General features: G+C 40.0%; 2 protein-coding genes across 2 annotated transcripts; one reads left to right on the top strand and one right to left on the bottom strand.

Moving 5' to 3' along the window:
- Positions 1 to 59: 59 nt before the first annotated feature.
- LOC133473241 (zinc finger protein OZF-like) lies at positions 60 to 2,570 on the top strand. Its single transcript, XM_061764819.1, has 3 exons — positions 60 to 470; positions 633 to 827; positions 922 to 2,570. Exons 1-3 carry the CDS (start codon positions 353 to 355, stop codon positions 2,082 to 2,084), a joined length of 1,476 nt encoding a protein of 491 aa, XP_061620803.1. The 5' UTR covers positions 60 to 352; the 3' UTR covers positions 2,085 to 2,570.
- A 1,844-nt stretch (positions 2,571 to 4,414) lies between these two features.
- LOC133473237 (zinc finger protein 391-like) lies at positions 4,415 to 13,072 on the bottom strand. The gene is made up of 2 exons (XM_061764815.1): positions 12,221 to 13,072; positions 4,415 to 6,022 (listed from the first exon to the last, which is right to left on the bottom strand). The coding sequence occupies exons 1-2, from the start codon at positions 12,327 to 12,329 to the stop codon at positions 4,539 to 4,541; spliced, it is 1,593 nt and encodes a 530-aa protein (XP_061620799.1). The 5' UTR covers positions 12,330 to 13,072; the 3' UTR covers positions 4,415 to 4,538.
- Between the last annotated feature and the right edge of the window lie 281 nt (positions 13,073 to 13,353).

The raw sequence follows: 13,353 nt of genomic DNA, 5'->3' as shown, positions 1-13,353 counted from the left end.
CGCGCGGGGCTATCTACTCTTAACATATATCGGCGTTGACGTATGACAGTTTCTACCAGATTTACTTCCGTGTACGGTTTGTTCAACCAAACGCGCTTCATTAAATAATTTTGTCCGAATTCTTACTGAAAATACTGAAGCCTCGACATAGTACATCCCTACTGTAATGGAGTAAAACATCATTCATGAAATCTTCGTGTCCGGATAAACTCGTCGAAATGCACGTCGAAGCTTCTCGATCTAGCTTAGCCTAGCTTAGCTTGTAGCCGCTAACAAAGAGACGCCTTTGTTAGCAACACATACCGAGCAGGGTTCAAGTGCGAGTGTAAGGTGTTGTGATTATCGTGTGAAAATGTGTGCAAATAGTGTGAAAGGAGAGTACGTGGAGGAACTTTTTGGAACAAAAGATGAGAGCGAGCGACGTCAACGACTGGACGATGCTTCCAAGAAGCCTCAAGATGACAGAGCAGGTTTTTTTTTTTCACTTCCTACTTCCTACTTGTAACAATGTGTTTATTTCTTGTCTTCATGAAACAAGATGCGACTGTGCTTTTTAGTGCTGCCGTTGTTCCGTTGCACCTGTCACTGAACCTCCGTTTACAGTATTAAAATCCCCTGAAAATGTCCTGCAGACATCAGTGAAGAACATGTTCATCCTGAGCAGCAGGAGTGGAACTTCGGGGTGGAGCAGCACGAGCCAAATTCCCTCCAAATCAAAGAGGAAGAACAGGAGGCTGACATCCCAGAGTTTCCATTTCGTGGTGTCATTGTGAAGAGTGAAGATGATGACGATCAAGATGAGTGGTCAATGCTTCATCCCAGTCAAAGTGATGTGCAACATCAACTTCACAACATGAGACTTTGACTAGGCAAAGCTTGACTTAACAAAATCCTGTGTATTTGTCTTCTCGTGTCCAACAGATGTCAGCAAAGAAGATCCTTGTCCTGTGCAGCAGGAGATTAAAGAGGAAGAGCAGGAGACTGATATCACAGAGTTTCCATTGACTAGTGTCATCGTGAAGATTGAAGGTGATGACGCAGAAGAAGGTGATGGAGACCGCTGTGGAGGATCACAAAAAGACGGGCTCTTAGCTCCACTATCAGACTCTCCTGACACTGATGATGAACAGTCTCCAGGTGATATGGACACATACTGGAAATGCTCGCAGTGTGGGAAAACATCTAGTTCAAAGTGGGGCTTGAAAATACACATGAGAACGCACACTGGAGAAAAACCGTTTGCCTGCTCAATTTGTGGGAAAAGATTCACTCAGAAGGGGCATTTACGAGCACACACAAGAACACACACTGGGGAGAAACCTTTTCCCTGCACAATCTGTGGTCTTGTATTAAGTCAAAAGATTAATTTGACTAATCACATGAGAATACACACTGGAGAGAAGCCGTTTGCCTGCTCAGTTTGTGGTAAAAGATTCTCTGTAAAAGGACATTTAAGAATACATACAAGAACACACACTGGAGAGAAACCTTTCTCCTGCTCAGTTTGTAGTCAGACATTCTCTCTGAAGGGTCATTTAAGAACACACACAAGGACACACACTGGAGAGAAGCCTTATCCCTGCTCGGTATGTGGTAAAAGATTTTCTATAAAGGGACATTTAGTAGCACACAACAGAACGCATACAGGGGAGAGACCTTTTTCCTGCTCAGTGTGTGGCCTTCGATTAACTCAAAAGATTAGTTTAACTAATCACATGACAATACACACGGGAGAGAAACCTTATGAGTGCTCATTTTGCGGTAAAAAATTCTCTATAAAGGGACAGTTAATAACACACACAAGAATACACACTGGTGAGAAACCCTTTGTCTGTTCAGTCTGCACTGTAAGTTTCAGTGATCGTTCCGGTTTGGTGAAACACATGCGAACACACACTGGGGAGAAACAGTATTCATGCTCTTTTTGTGGTAAAAGTTTCTCTCAAAGATGCACCTTGACAATACACACAAGAACACACACTGGTGAAAAACCATTTAGTTGTGATGTGTGTGATAAAAGATTCTCCCGTAAGGATCAGGTGAAGAAACACAAGTGCGCTGGCGAGAAGAGCAGTGGTCAATGAATTGTCAATAAATGTTGACTCTTTGTGGTAAGCTGTAAAAGTGTCTAAACAAGTCTACAAACAGCGATAGTCTTCAATATCTATTGTAGAGGCTGAAATGCAGTTACGCTACGGTAACTTGTCATTTTCTTTGGTTAAGTAATGATACCTGCAAACATCATCATTTGTAATGAAACGTGTACGATATGTGACCTTATTACAGAATATTATTCAGTACCATGAAGTCAGGAAAATGTTGACGATCGTCGTCTTGATACGCTCTTAACGGCACTGCATGTGATGATGTCACATGCACACCACACTGCTGGAGCGAGGACCAACAGGTCATTTGTGTACACAGTAGAGCTGTGCGATATGACGACATAAGTCGCTGTGCAATATAAACCTCTGTCATTTGTATTTGTTCGTTTGGTGTGTAGAGTTTTGTATGAGCTCTGTTGCTACACTATCAGCGACGGTGACACACCACGGGTTGCCTTTCCAATACATCATCCTTGCGCTTCACTCTACAAACGCAACCAACTGTTCCATGAGTGTAATAGTTTGAGTTGAATTTGTATTTACTGTCGATCAATGTAATTGTTGAGCTCTAAAAAAAAAAATGGAATGTCTTTTGTAAATAAATGAAGATAATAGAAAATTGGTAAAGCACAGTAAGAAGGAATAAAAGAATAAAGACAAATAAGATGGTGGTGATTACTTACCAGAGCACAAAGGTTCTCACAACGGAGGAAGCTGGGAGAGAATGATCCGCTCACCAATTTGCACCCTTGGCATGCTGCATTTGCAGGGTGGCGACGTCATCGCGCACTTGGGTCCGGCAGCCACAAAACATCCGACCACACAACACAAAAAACAAATGATGCTGCTGGTGTGAATAATTATCCCTTTCTTAATTATAAAGATTCAGCCATAGGGAGGGATAGTATGCTAGAAAATGTATCCATTATTGCATTTTATAACAGGGTTGACAAAGAGAATCAAATGGCGTTTCAACCAGTGAGTGACTTGAAGGCTAGCTAGATTGGACAGATGGGCTAGGTGCCACAAAATTTTGAATTATCTAAAACTAGAGCCTTAATACACAACCAATGCTCAAATAGTCTCAAAAACAAAAATCTGTCTCATGCACATGACTCAATACTGTTGTTTTCTCTCTACGTGTGCTGCTGCACCATTTGTGTTCAATCCATTGCTTAAAGCACCCAACATGGATGCTATTTAGCATTAGTGTTAAGCTAGCGGACAGAAAGGCTAAGCTATGTGTTTGCTTTAAACACAAGCTGGAATTGTCTTTGTTTTATGTTTAGTTGACAAACATCAACTGCGAGTGGCATTAAATAGCTCTTTTATTTTTTTATTTGCTCTAATTCAATCTGCCTAACCGCTGGTCAAATGAGATGATTCACTTCCACCAGGGTGCGCTCGTGTCTCAAGTCTGCTCTTGCAAGTCTGTGACGTTTGCGGCAGGAATGAAACCCAAAAGCTGACACTGACACCAAAGTAGCAAATAAATCTTCAATTCAACAAAGTATCAAAATGACTGAGGATCGGGCGTTGCAGCGACTAAGATCTAGCTGGGAAAAAGCCAGGGAAAAAACTCAAAATTCCAACAAGGTAATGAACTGAAATTATTTTTCATACAACATAATTGTGGCAAAGTTTATCAGTAACATACTGTATATTACTATGAGTAGGGCCCGACCGACATCGAGCTTTTTAAGCCGATGCCCATTCCGATATTTGGCAGAAAATTTGCAGATAACCGGATAATCAATATTCTCATTTTGTATTTGTGTGTTTAACCTTTCATCCTGTTCAAGTGCATCGGCGAGTGAAAAAGGATTTATCCCTCCATACGCTTTAAACACATTTAAATATACTTTTAAAACACATCATAAACATATATATATATATATATATATATATATATATAAAATGCATGCATAAAATCTATAGAAAACATACATAAGTTAGCTTTGTGTACATGCAGCCTTTAAGAGGTGGGGCCTGGTGTAGTTTGATATCAATAAGACTATGTGAATCTTTGGATGTGAGCAGTGGTCAACAGCAGCTGATACGCAAGTGTTATTGTTTTTTTTTTTTTTTACTGTTCACCCGGCCATCAATAAACAGCTGAAAAGTGCATCAGTGACTGTGGTTTTCCTTTCCCACATGCGCGGGCATCACAGTAAGAAAGTATAATCACCCATATAAAATGATTGCTAAAACCACTAAATAGCGGGGGAGGGGCTGCACTATAGAGTAATACAACACAAGACACATAAAACAGACAAGTGAACATCAATAATGACACAGAAAACAATGGCTTAGGTTTTTGATTCTTCATTATAATAAACAAAATAATGATGTAAAATACAACACCTAGGTGAAACAATGAGTAAAACAAATTGTGGTCATAGGAGGGTTTTGATGCCCATCTGCTTGCCAAATTTATTCGTGTGTCTGTGTATTTGGGAACAAGATGGGCACCAAAAACAATGTATGCAACTGTGTCCTCCCAGTGTGTGTTCTTGTGTGCATAATTAAATTTGTCTTTTCCAAAAATGTTTTACCACAGACTGAACAGGAAATAAGTTTTTTTCCAGTGTGTGTTCTTGTGTGCCTTATTAAATTGTTCTTTGCAGAGAATCTTTTGTCACAAAGTGAACATGCAAAAGGTTTTTCCCCAGTGTGTGTTCTTGCGTGTGCTTTTAAAGCGAAGCTATCAACGAATCTTTTATCACAAATTGAGCAAGAAAAGTGCTTCTCCCCAGTGTGTGTTCTCATGTGTTTAGCCAATCCTGAACGTTCACTGAAACGTGAGTTACAGACTGAGCAGGCAAAAGGTTTCTCTCCAGTGTGTATTCTTGTGTGTGTTCTTAAATGAGTCTTCTGAGCAAATTGTTTATCGCAAAGTGAGCAGGCAAAAGGTTTCTCTCCAGTGTGTGTTCTTGCATGAGTTTTTAAATGTACCTTCCAAGTGAATCTTTTACCGCAATCTGAGCAGCTGAAACGTTTCTCTCCTGAGTGGACAATCATGTGCTTTTTCAAAACAAACTTGTTAACAAATGTTTTGTCACACTGAGAACATTTGCATCTTTTCTCAGCAACGTTACAAATTTGCTGAGGGGCATCGCCTTCCTTCTGTATTATTTCCCGTAGCGTGTCCGGGCGCTTTTCGGCTGCGTTTTTGTGGGCACTCGCTGCCTTGCCACGAACTGAAGTGCGGTGGTGCAAGTTGGCAGATTTCTTAAACTGATCAAACCAACCAGAAGTCACAGAAAAGGTCTCATGAACAGCGTCTCCCCCGGCCTTGACCTTTAAATCCTCAAAAAGGCTTTTTGCCTTCTCTTTTATGAGCCTGAGGCAAAGCGGTGCTTGTCCCTGCCGCTGGTGTTCAATCCATGTACTCAGCAGTTTTTCCATCTCCCCAATCAGCTTTCCCCTTTGCTCACTAATAAAAGTCGACTTCTCGGGGTCGGAACGCTTAACAAGCGCCATAATCCGGTCCTTGTTCTTGTAAATCGTACAAATAGTTGACCGATTCCTGTTGTACAAACGTGACACGTTCGCCACCTTTTCTCCACTTTCTAACTTCTGAATGATCGCAACCTTCGTTTCCATTGAGATTGCTTTCCGCTTCTTCGCGGTGCCACTATCATCACTTGCCTTCTGCTTAGCATTTGGCATGACGGCGCCTGGTACCCAAGTGCTGCTGTGGTGATCTCCATCACGTTCTTCTTTTTCATCATCATCACGCTTCACAATGACATCAGTCAAAATAAACTCGGTGATATGAACCTCGTGTTCTTCCTTTTTAAATTGGGGAGGCTCTGGCTCCTCTTCCTCTTTAACGTTGAGGGCCTCTGGCTTTACTTTAATTTGAGGGTTCTCCAGCTCCTGCCACCCAGGATGAAGATGTTCTTCACTGATGTCTGCGGGACACAAGAAAAAAAAAAACATTTTGTTTGGTATAGTCAAGCTTTGCTCAGTAAAGTCAAATGTTGTCATTTTGATGCTGTGTATCATTGCTTCTAGACACACTTTCACATTCGAGTTACACACATTCCTCGCTCAAATTTTGTTTGCAATGCTTCCCTAAGTCCTACTACGCCAAAATCAAGACAGAAAACGATGATTTTGCAAATCCTTTTTAACCTATATTCAATTGAATACACTACAAAGACAAGATATTTAACTTCCAAAACTTGGATGTGACGAATGCAACGCGTTGGAAAAAAGCTGGGACGGGCACGTGTACCACTGTGTTCCATCACCTTTCTTTTTAACAACACTCAAAGTGTTGGGGAAGTGAGGACAATCATTGCTGAAGCTTTGTAGTTGAAATTCTTTCCCCTTTCTTGCTTGATGCACAACTTTGGTTGCTCAACAGTCTGGGATCTCTTTTGTCGTATTGCGCACTTCATAATGCACCTGCACTCAAAGGCTTGGATGGCAGGATATGTTGTTCTAAAGCCTTCATGTACCTTTCAGCATTAATGGTGCCTTCGCAGATGTGCAAATTAGCCATGTCATGGGCACTAACACACCCCAATACCATCACAGATGCTGGCTTTTGAAGTTTGCGCTGATAACAATCCGGAAGCTCCTTTTCCTCTTTGGCCTGGAGGACACGTCGCCCATGATTTGCAATAGCAATTTGAAATGTGGACTTGTCAGACCATAGCACACTTTATTCTACTTTGTGACAGTCCATCTCAGATGCGCTCAGGCCCAGAGAAGTCGGCGGCATTTCTCGGTGTTGTTGATATGACTTTCGCTTTGCAAGGTAGAGTTTTAACTTGCATTTGTCGATGTAGCAATGAACTTTGTTAACAGACAATGGTTTTCTGAAGTGTTCCTGAGCCCACGGGGAAATATCCTTGACATAATGATGCCGTTTTTTTAACGCAGTGCCGCCTGAGGAGTCGAAAGTCAAGGGCGATCAATGTTGGTTTTCAGCCATGCCGCTTACGTGCAGAGATTTCTCCAGAGTCTCAGATTTTTTTAACGATAATATTCTGGATCGTAGATGATTAAATCCCTAAATTCCTTGCAATTGTACATTCAGAAATGTTGTTCTTAAACAGTTGGACTATTTGCTATTTGCTTTGTGAACAACTGAACCTTTTGGGGATGCTCCTTTTTTTGGACAATCACCTGTTTCCAATTAACCAGTTCACCTGTGGAATGTTAACAAATAGGTGTTTTTGAGTATTCCTCAACTTTCCCAGTCTTTTGCTCCCCCTGTCTCAGCATTTTTTTGGAACGTATTGCAGACATCAAATTCTAAACGAGAGCATATTTGCAAAAAACAAGAACAGTTATCAGTTTGAACATTAAATATCTTGCATTTTTCGTATATTCAATTGAATATAGGTTGAAAAGGATAAAGAAATCTATTTTTATTTTCGTATTACACAACACCCCTACTTTATTGGAATTGGGGTTTGTAATTGGATCATGTAATTGGTGCCTTTTCGGACTTTTAATGACAACATTTTATCATATATTGTGGTCTTCTAACATGAACATAAAAATAATACCTGTAAAAAAAATTTTTTTCAGTAGTAATTAACCCGTTTTTGGGCGCATATGTCCTCAGTCTGTCAGCATCAAATGTGACATCACTCTTTTGGAGGGACTTTTAAGGCGCAAAGTGAGGTTTATGTAAACTTGAGTGTGCCATTTTGTGTCGGTTCTATGATCTTATTCTTAACCGCTATGTCCTACTCTTAAATTTCCACCCTGTTAGGATAAATTGTGATGAACTTTAAAACATCACAAACCTGTTTTTGCATATTGTAAATGAGAAACCGCTCTCAATTGCCTTACCTGTTTTTTAATTATTAATCATTATTATATACCAAGGTTATTTTTGTGTGAACGGAGAGCTAGCTAAAATCTGATGATTAAGAGTGATGGAATAAATTTAAAAAATAATAATAATCCACCCTACAGGTTGGAATTAATGATCAATTACTAAAACTAATTATTATTGAGCTCGAACTAATAGGTGCATACACCAAAGAGGAGTGAAACATAATTGTGTGCATTTTCATAAAACTGACTGGCAGAAACACTAACAACACTAACTATATTATATATATACAACCCCAATTCCAATTAAGTTGGGACGTTGTGTTAAACAGAAATAAAAACAGAATACAATGATTTGCAAATCATGTTCAAACTATATTTAATTGAATACACTACAAAGACAAGATTTTTCATGTTCAAACTGATCAACTTTATTTTTTTTAGCAAATAATAATTAACTTAGAATTTTATGGCTGCAACACGTTCCAACAAAGCTGGGATTTGGGATTTTCAGCATCTACGGTCCATAATATCATCAAAAGGTTCAGAGAATCTGGAGAAATCACTGCATGTAAGCGGCAAGGCCGAAAACCAACATTGAATGCCCGTGACCTTCGATCCCTCAGGCAGCACTGCATCGTTGATGTGTAAAGGATATCAGCGCATGGGCTCAGGAACACTTCAGAAAACCAGTATCAGTAAATACAGTTCGGCGCTACATCCGTAAGTGCAACTTTATACTCTACTATGCAAAGCAAAAGCCATTTATCAACAACACTCAGAAACGCCGCCGGCTTCTCTGAGCCCGAGCTCATCTAGGATGGACTGATGCAAAGCGGAAAAGTGTTCTGTGGTCCAACAAGTCCACATTTCAAATTGTTGGAAATTGTGGACGCCAAGAGGAAAAGAACCATCTCGACTGTTATGGACGCAAAGTTCAAAAGCCATCATCTGTGATGGTATGGGGCTGTGTTAGTGCCAATGGCATGGGTAACTTACACATCTGTGAAGGCACCATTAATGCTGAAAGGTACATACAGGTTTTGGAGAAACATATGCTGCCATCCAAGCACCGTCTTTTTCATGGACGCCCCGGCTTATTTCAGCAAGACAATGCCAAACCACATTCTGCACGTGTTACAACAGCGTGGCTTCGTAGTAATAGAGTGCGGGTAATAGACTGGCCTGCCTGCAGTCCAGACCAGTCTCCCATTGAAAATGTGTGGCGCATTATGAAGCGTAAAATATGACAACGGAGACCCCGGACTGTTGAACAGCTGAAGCTGTACATCGAGCAAGAATGGGAAAGAATTCCACCTACAAAGCTTCAACAATTAGTGTCCTCAGTTCCCAAATATTTATTGAATGTTGTTAAAAGAAAAGGTGATGTAACACAGTTGTAAACATGACCCTCTCCCAGCTTTTTTGGAACGTGTTTGCAAATCATTGTATTCTGTTTTTATTTGTTTAACACAACGTCCCAACTTCATTGGAATTGGGGTTGTGTGTATATATATATATATATTTATATATATATATATATATATATATATTTATATATATATATATATATATATATATATATATACACAAAGATATACACACACACGCACACAGTGCCACCAGAAAGTAATCACACTCCTTCACGTTTTCCACATTTTGCTGTTACAGACTTATTCTAAAGCTGATTTGAGTTTTGTTTTCTTTCAAAACAATCTACATAATATCCCATAATCTTCTTCTTTTCCTTTCGGCTTGTCCCGTTAGGGGTCGCCACAGCGCGTCATCCTTTTCCATGAGAGCCTATCTCCTGCATCCTCCTCTCGAACACCAACTGCCATCATGTCTTCCCTCACGACATCCATCAACCTTCTCTTTGGTCTTCCTCTAGCTCTCTTGCCTGGCAGCTCCATCCTCATCATCCTTATACCAATATACTCACTCTCTCTCCTCTGGATGTGTCCAAACCATTGAAGTCTACTCTCTCTAACTTTGTCTCCAAAACATCGAACCTTGGCCGTCCCTCTGATGAGCTCATTTCTAATTTTATCCAACCTGGTCACTCCGAGAGCGAACCTCAACATCTTCATTTCCGCCACCTCCAGCTCTGCTTCCTGTTTTCTCTTCAGTGCCACTGTCTCTAATCCATACATCATGGCTGGCCTCACCACTGTTTTATAAACTTTGCCCTTCATCCTAGCAGAGACTCTTCTGTCACATAACACACCTGACACCTTCCTCCACCCGTTCCAACCTGCTTGGACCCGTTTCTTCACTTCCTGACCAGACTCACCATTGCTCTGGACGGTTGACCCCAAGTACATAATATCCCATAATGACAAAGTAAAAACACATTTTCAGACATTTGTGTAAATTTATACAAAAAGGTACATAAGTATTCACATCCTTTGCTATGACACTCAAACTTAATCTCAGGTGCATCCACTGACCATCCTTGAGATGCTTCTACAACTTGATGGAGTCCACCTGTGGTAAATTCAGGTGATTGAACATCATGTGGAATGGTGCACACCTGTCTATATAAGGTCTCATAGTTGGCAGTGCATATCAGAGCAGAAACCAAGCAATGAAGTCCAAGGAATTGTCTGCAGACCTCCGAGACCAGATTGTGTCAAGGCACAAATCTGGGGAAGGATACAAAGGAATTTTAGCAGCATTGAAGGTCCCGAAAAGCACTGTGGTCTCGATTATTTGGAAATGGAAGAAGTTTGGAACCACCGGGACGCTTCCTAGATCTGGCCGTCCAACCGAGCTGAGTAACCGGGGTAGAAGGGCCTCGGTCAGAGAGGTGAACAAGAACCATATGGTCACTATGGCGGAGCTCCAGTGTTCCCTTGCAGCGATAGGAGAACCCTCTAGACGGTCAAACGCCACCAATCAGGCCTTTATGGTAGAGTGGCCAGATGGAAGCCAGTTCTCACTAAAAGTCACAGGGCAGCCCGCTTGGAGTTTGCCAAAAGGCACCTTAAGGAAATATGTTCCTTGGCTCCATAAATGTTGGAAATTACTGCTCTAGTCAGATCGTGTATTTTAATCAGTCAGGTCAAACCAATATTACAACATGACAGAAATAATGGGTGCTAACTTATTGTAATGAAATTATTTTAAATTAAATTACTTCACCAACAGTGGAAACTTTAGATCATGATTCGACAGAACGGCGGCATGTTTACGTACAACCGTTCGTGCTACCACTAGCTTGCTAGGCCACATAACGTTTTGTTCCAACTTCATTGGCCGTCAGATATTTCCAATACTACGTCAAAAGACGCGCGACAAGGCTAAAAATAAACTAGCTTTTGGATTGAAATATACTGTGCACGATGGCGACGCGGAGTAAATGTCTTTTGCGGAGCCGATCAATGACGTCATTCATCGGATCGGCGAATTGTGACATTAAAGCCGATCAGCATAAAATGCTAAATATCGGTCGATACCGATTAGCCCAATAAAATCGGTGTAAAGTCTGATCAATACGCAGTTATATTCAACTGGCCTGACCTGAGGCGATGTATTTGATCAACAACTTTGAATAAAGGCCTGCACAAAAGATTTAATGAAAGCCTACAAGTCTCTTAAGGCATACACGTCAATGTTAACCATTCAGTTGTTGACTGGAAAATGTTCAGCAGGTGAAACATTTCAATGGGTGATGTGTGCTGTATTTACATATTTGGTTTACTGGTTTAGGCTCATATCCCATTTGTATTTTGTTTCCGATAGTAGCCCAATTATAAAAGGTAAACTATCACCGAAGGTAACGCAGGCATCAAGTATTTAAGAGTAGTTATTACCTAACGTGAGGTTAATTTTTTTGTCATTTATTTTGTGCAAAACAAGGATTAAATTGGAACAATATGATATCTAATATAACAGTATATTAATCATGAAAATCATGAAAGTTTGAAAGTTATGTGTCTTATTATTATATAGAGTGCCAAAAGCAAACGAGGTTGGTCAGTATGGTTCCACTTGTGGCTGCAGCATTTAAGCGAGATCCAAAGCTTTGAACTTCAGCTCCTAGGATCTTTCTTATCAAAAACACTACCATTATTAAATAACAAAAATAAATTAAGTGTGAATAACCTGATGGCCATTAATTGAACAGTTTTTTTTTTTACCAGCCAAGAGTCAACTGAAGTTATTCCCCCCTCCCCCCAAAAGAACACATTGAAAAGTCACTAATAGCCAAGAACGACTCAACTAATATAATACTATAGTTATGAATTTACTAAATACTAAACAGGAATATTGGTAAGAAAGCAAACTAGGTGAGTAACAAGTGAACAAACCTGCTCTTTGAAACTCAACAGCGTCTAGTTGTTGACTTTGTCTCTCGTTTTCCTCTTTTGCCCGACAAAGTTCCTCTTCGTACTCTTCTTTCACACGCTTTGCACACATTTCCACACGATAATCGCAACACTTTCAACCAAATCTCCGTTTAGTGATGTGAACAAACGAAAACAAACGCTAATCTTTGTCAGACGCTAGCAAGCTAAGCTAACCTTGCTCGGCCGAGAAGCTTCAACTTGCACCCAGACGATTTTATCCGGACACTAATATTTAATAAATGCTGTCCTTCAATTAAATAATGTTGGAACGTACTCTATCGAGGATTCAGTACATTTATTACTACTTTGGGAAATAATTATTTAATGAATCGAGACTGGTTGTGTACTAGCGTAAATGGTAAACGGAAGTAGATGTTTTTTTTTGCTTTTAAATCTTCTTTATTGAAAATACACAATTTAACAGAAAATAAATACAGAAAACCCCCCATAATTGTCATTAATACATGAAATGATACAAAGAGGAGCCAATTGGACATAAAAACATTCAACGAAGCGCATAACATGAGCGTTTTAACCGTTTGTTAGAGTTAAATATTATTATTTTGTACTTACTGTTCCTCTGGAAGCCATCGGGTGGCGATGGAGAACAGTGAAAGAGTTTGTAAATGTAAACGCCTACTTTATTTTATTATTTAAATGCGCCTTATTTGTCAATTTATGTATTTATTTATTTTGTGTTATTCTCTCTTTTTTAACTATAACTCTCATATTCTCATCTTGTAACTCTATGCATTATCCTCTTTGAGCGTTTGTATTTTCAATAAAGTTAAAATTTTAAAAAAGGTGCGGTGGGGAGCCGAGGCGGAAGAAGAAGAAGAAGAAAAAGAAGAAGAAGAAAAAAAAGAAGTAGTAAGAGGAGAAGAAGAAAAAGAAGGAGGAGGAGAAGAAAGGAAGAAGGAGGAAGGCGATGACGACGACGACGACGACGTGTCGCTTTCAGGCTTACTTGTTGTCGTAGTTCTAAAGACAAATATCGCCGTCGATTGAAGGACATTTTGCGGGGTTTTGGTTAATTTTGGTTCCTTTTGTTGTGTTTTTATTTTACTTATTTTTTTAATATAGTTCTGCCGTCT

The sequence above is a fragment of the Phyllopteryx taeniolatus genome, unplaced genomic scaffold (genome assembly GCF_024500385.1).
Source record: "Phyllopteryx taeniolatus isolate TA_2022b unplaced genomic scaffold, UOR_Ptae_1.2 contig_24, whole genome shotgun sequence".
NCBI lineage: Eukaryota > Metazoa > Chordata > Actinopteri > Syngnathiformes > Syngnathidae > Phyllopteryx > Phyllopteryx taeniolatus.
This window is presented reverse-complemented; position numbering and strand designations above follow the sequence as displayed.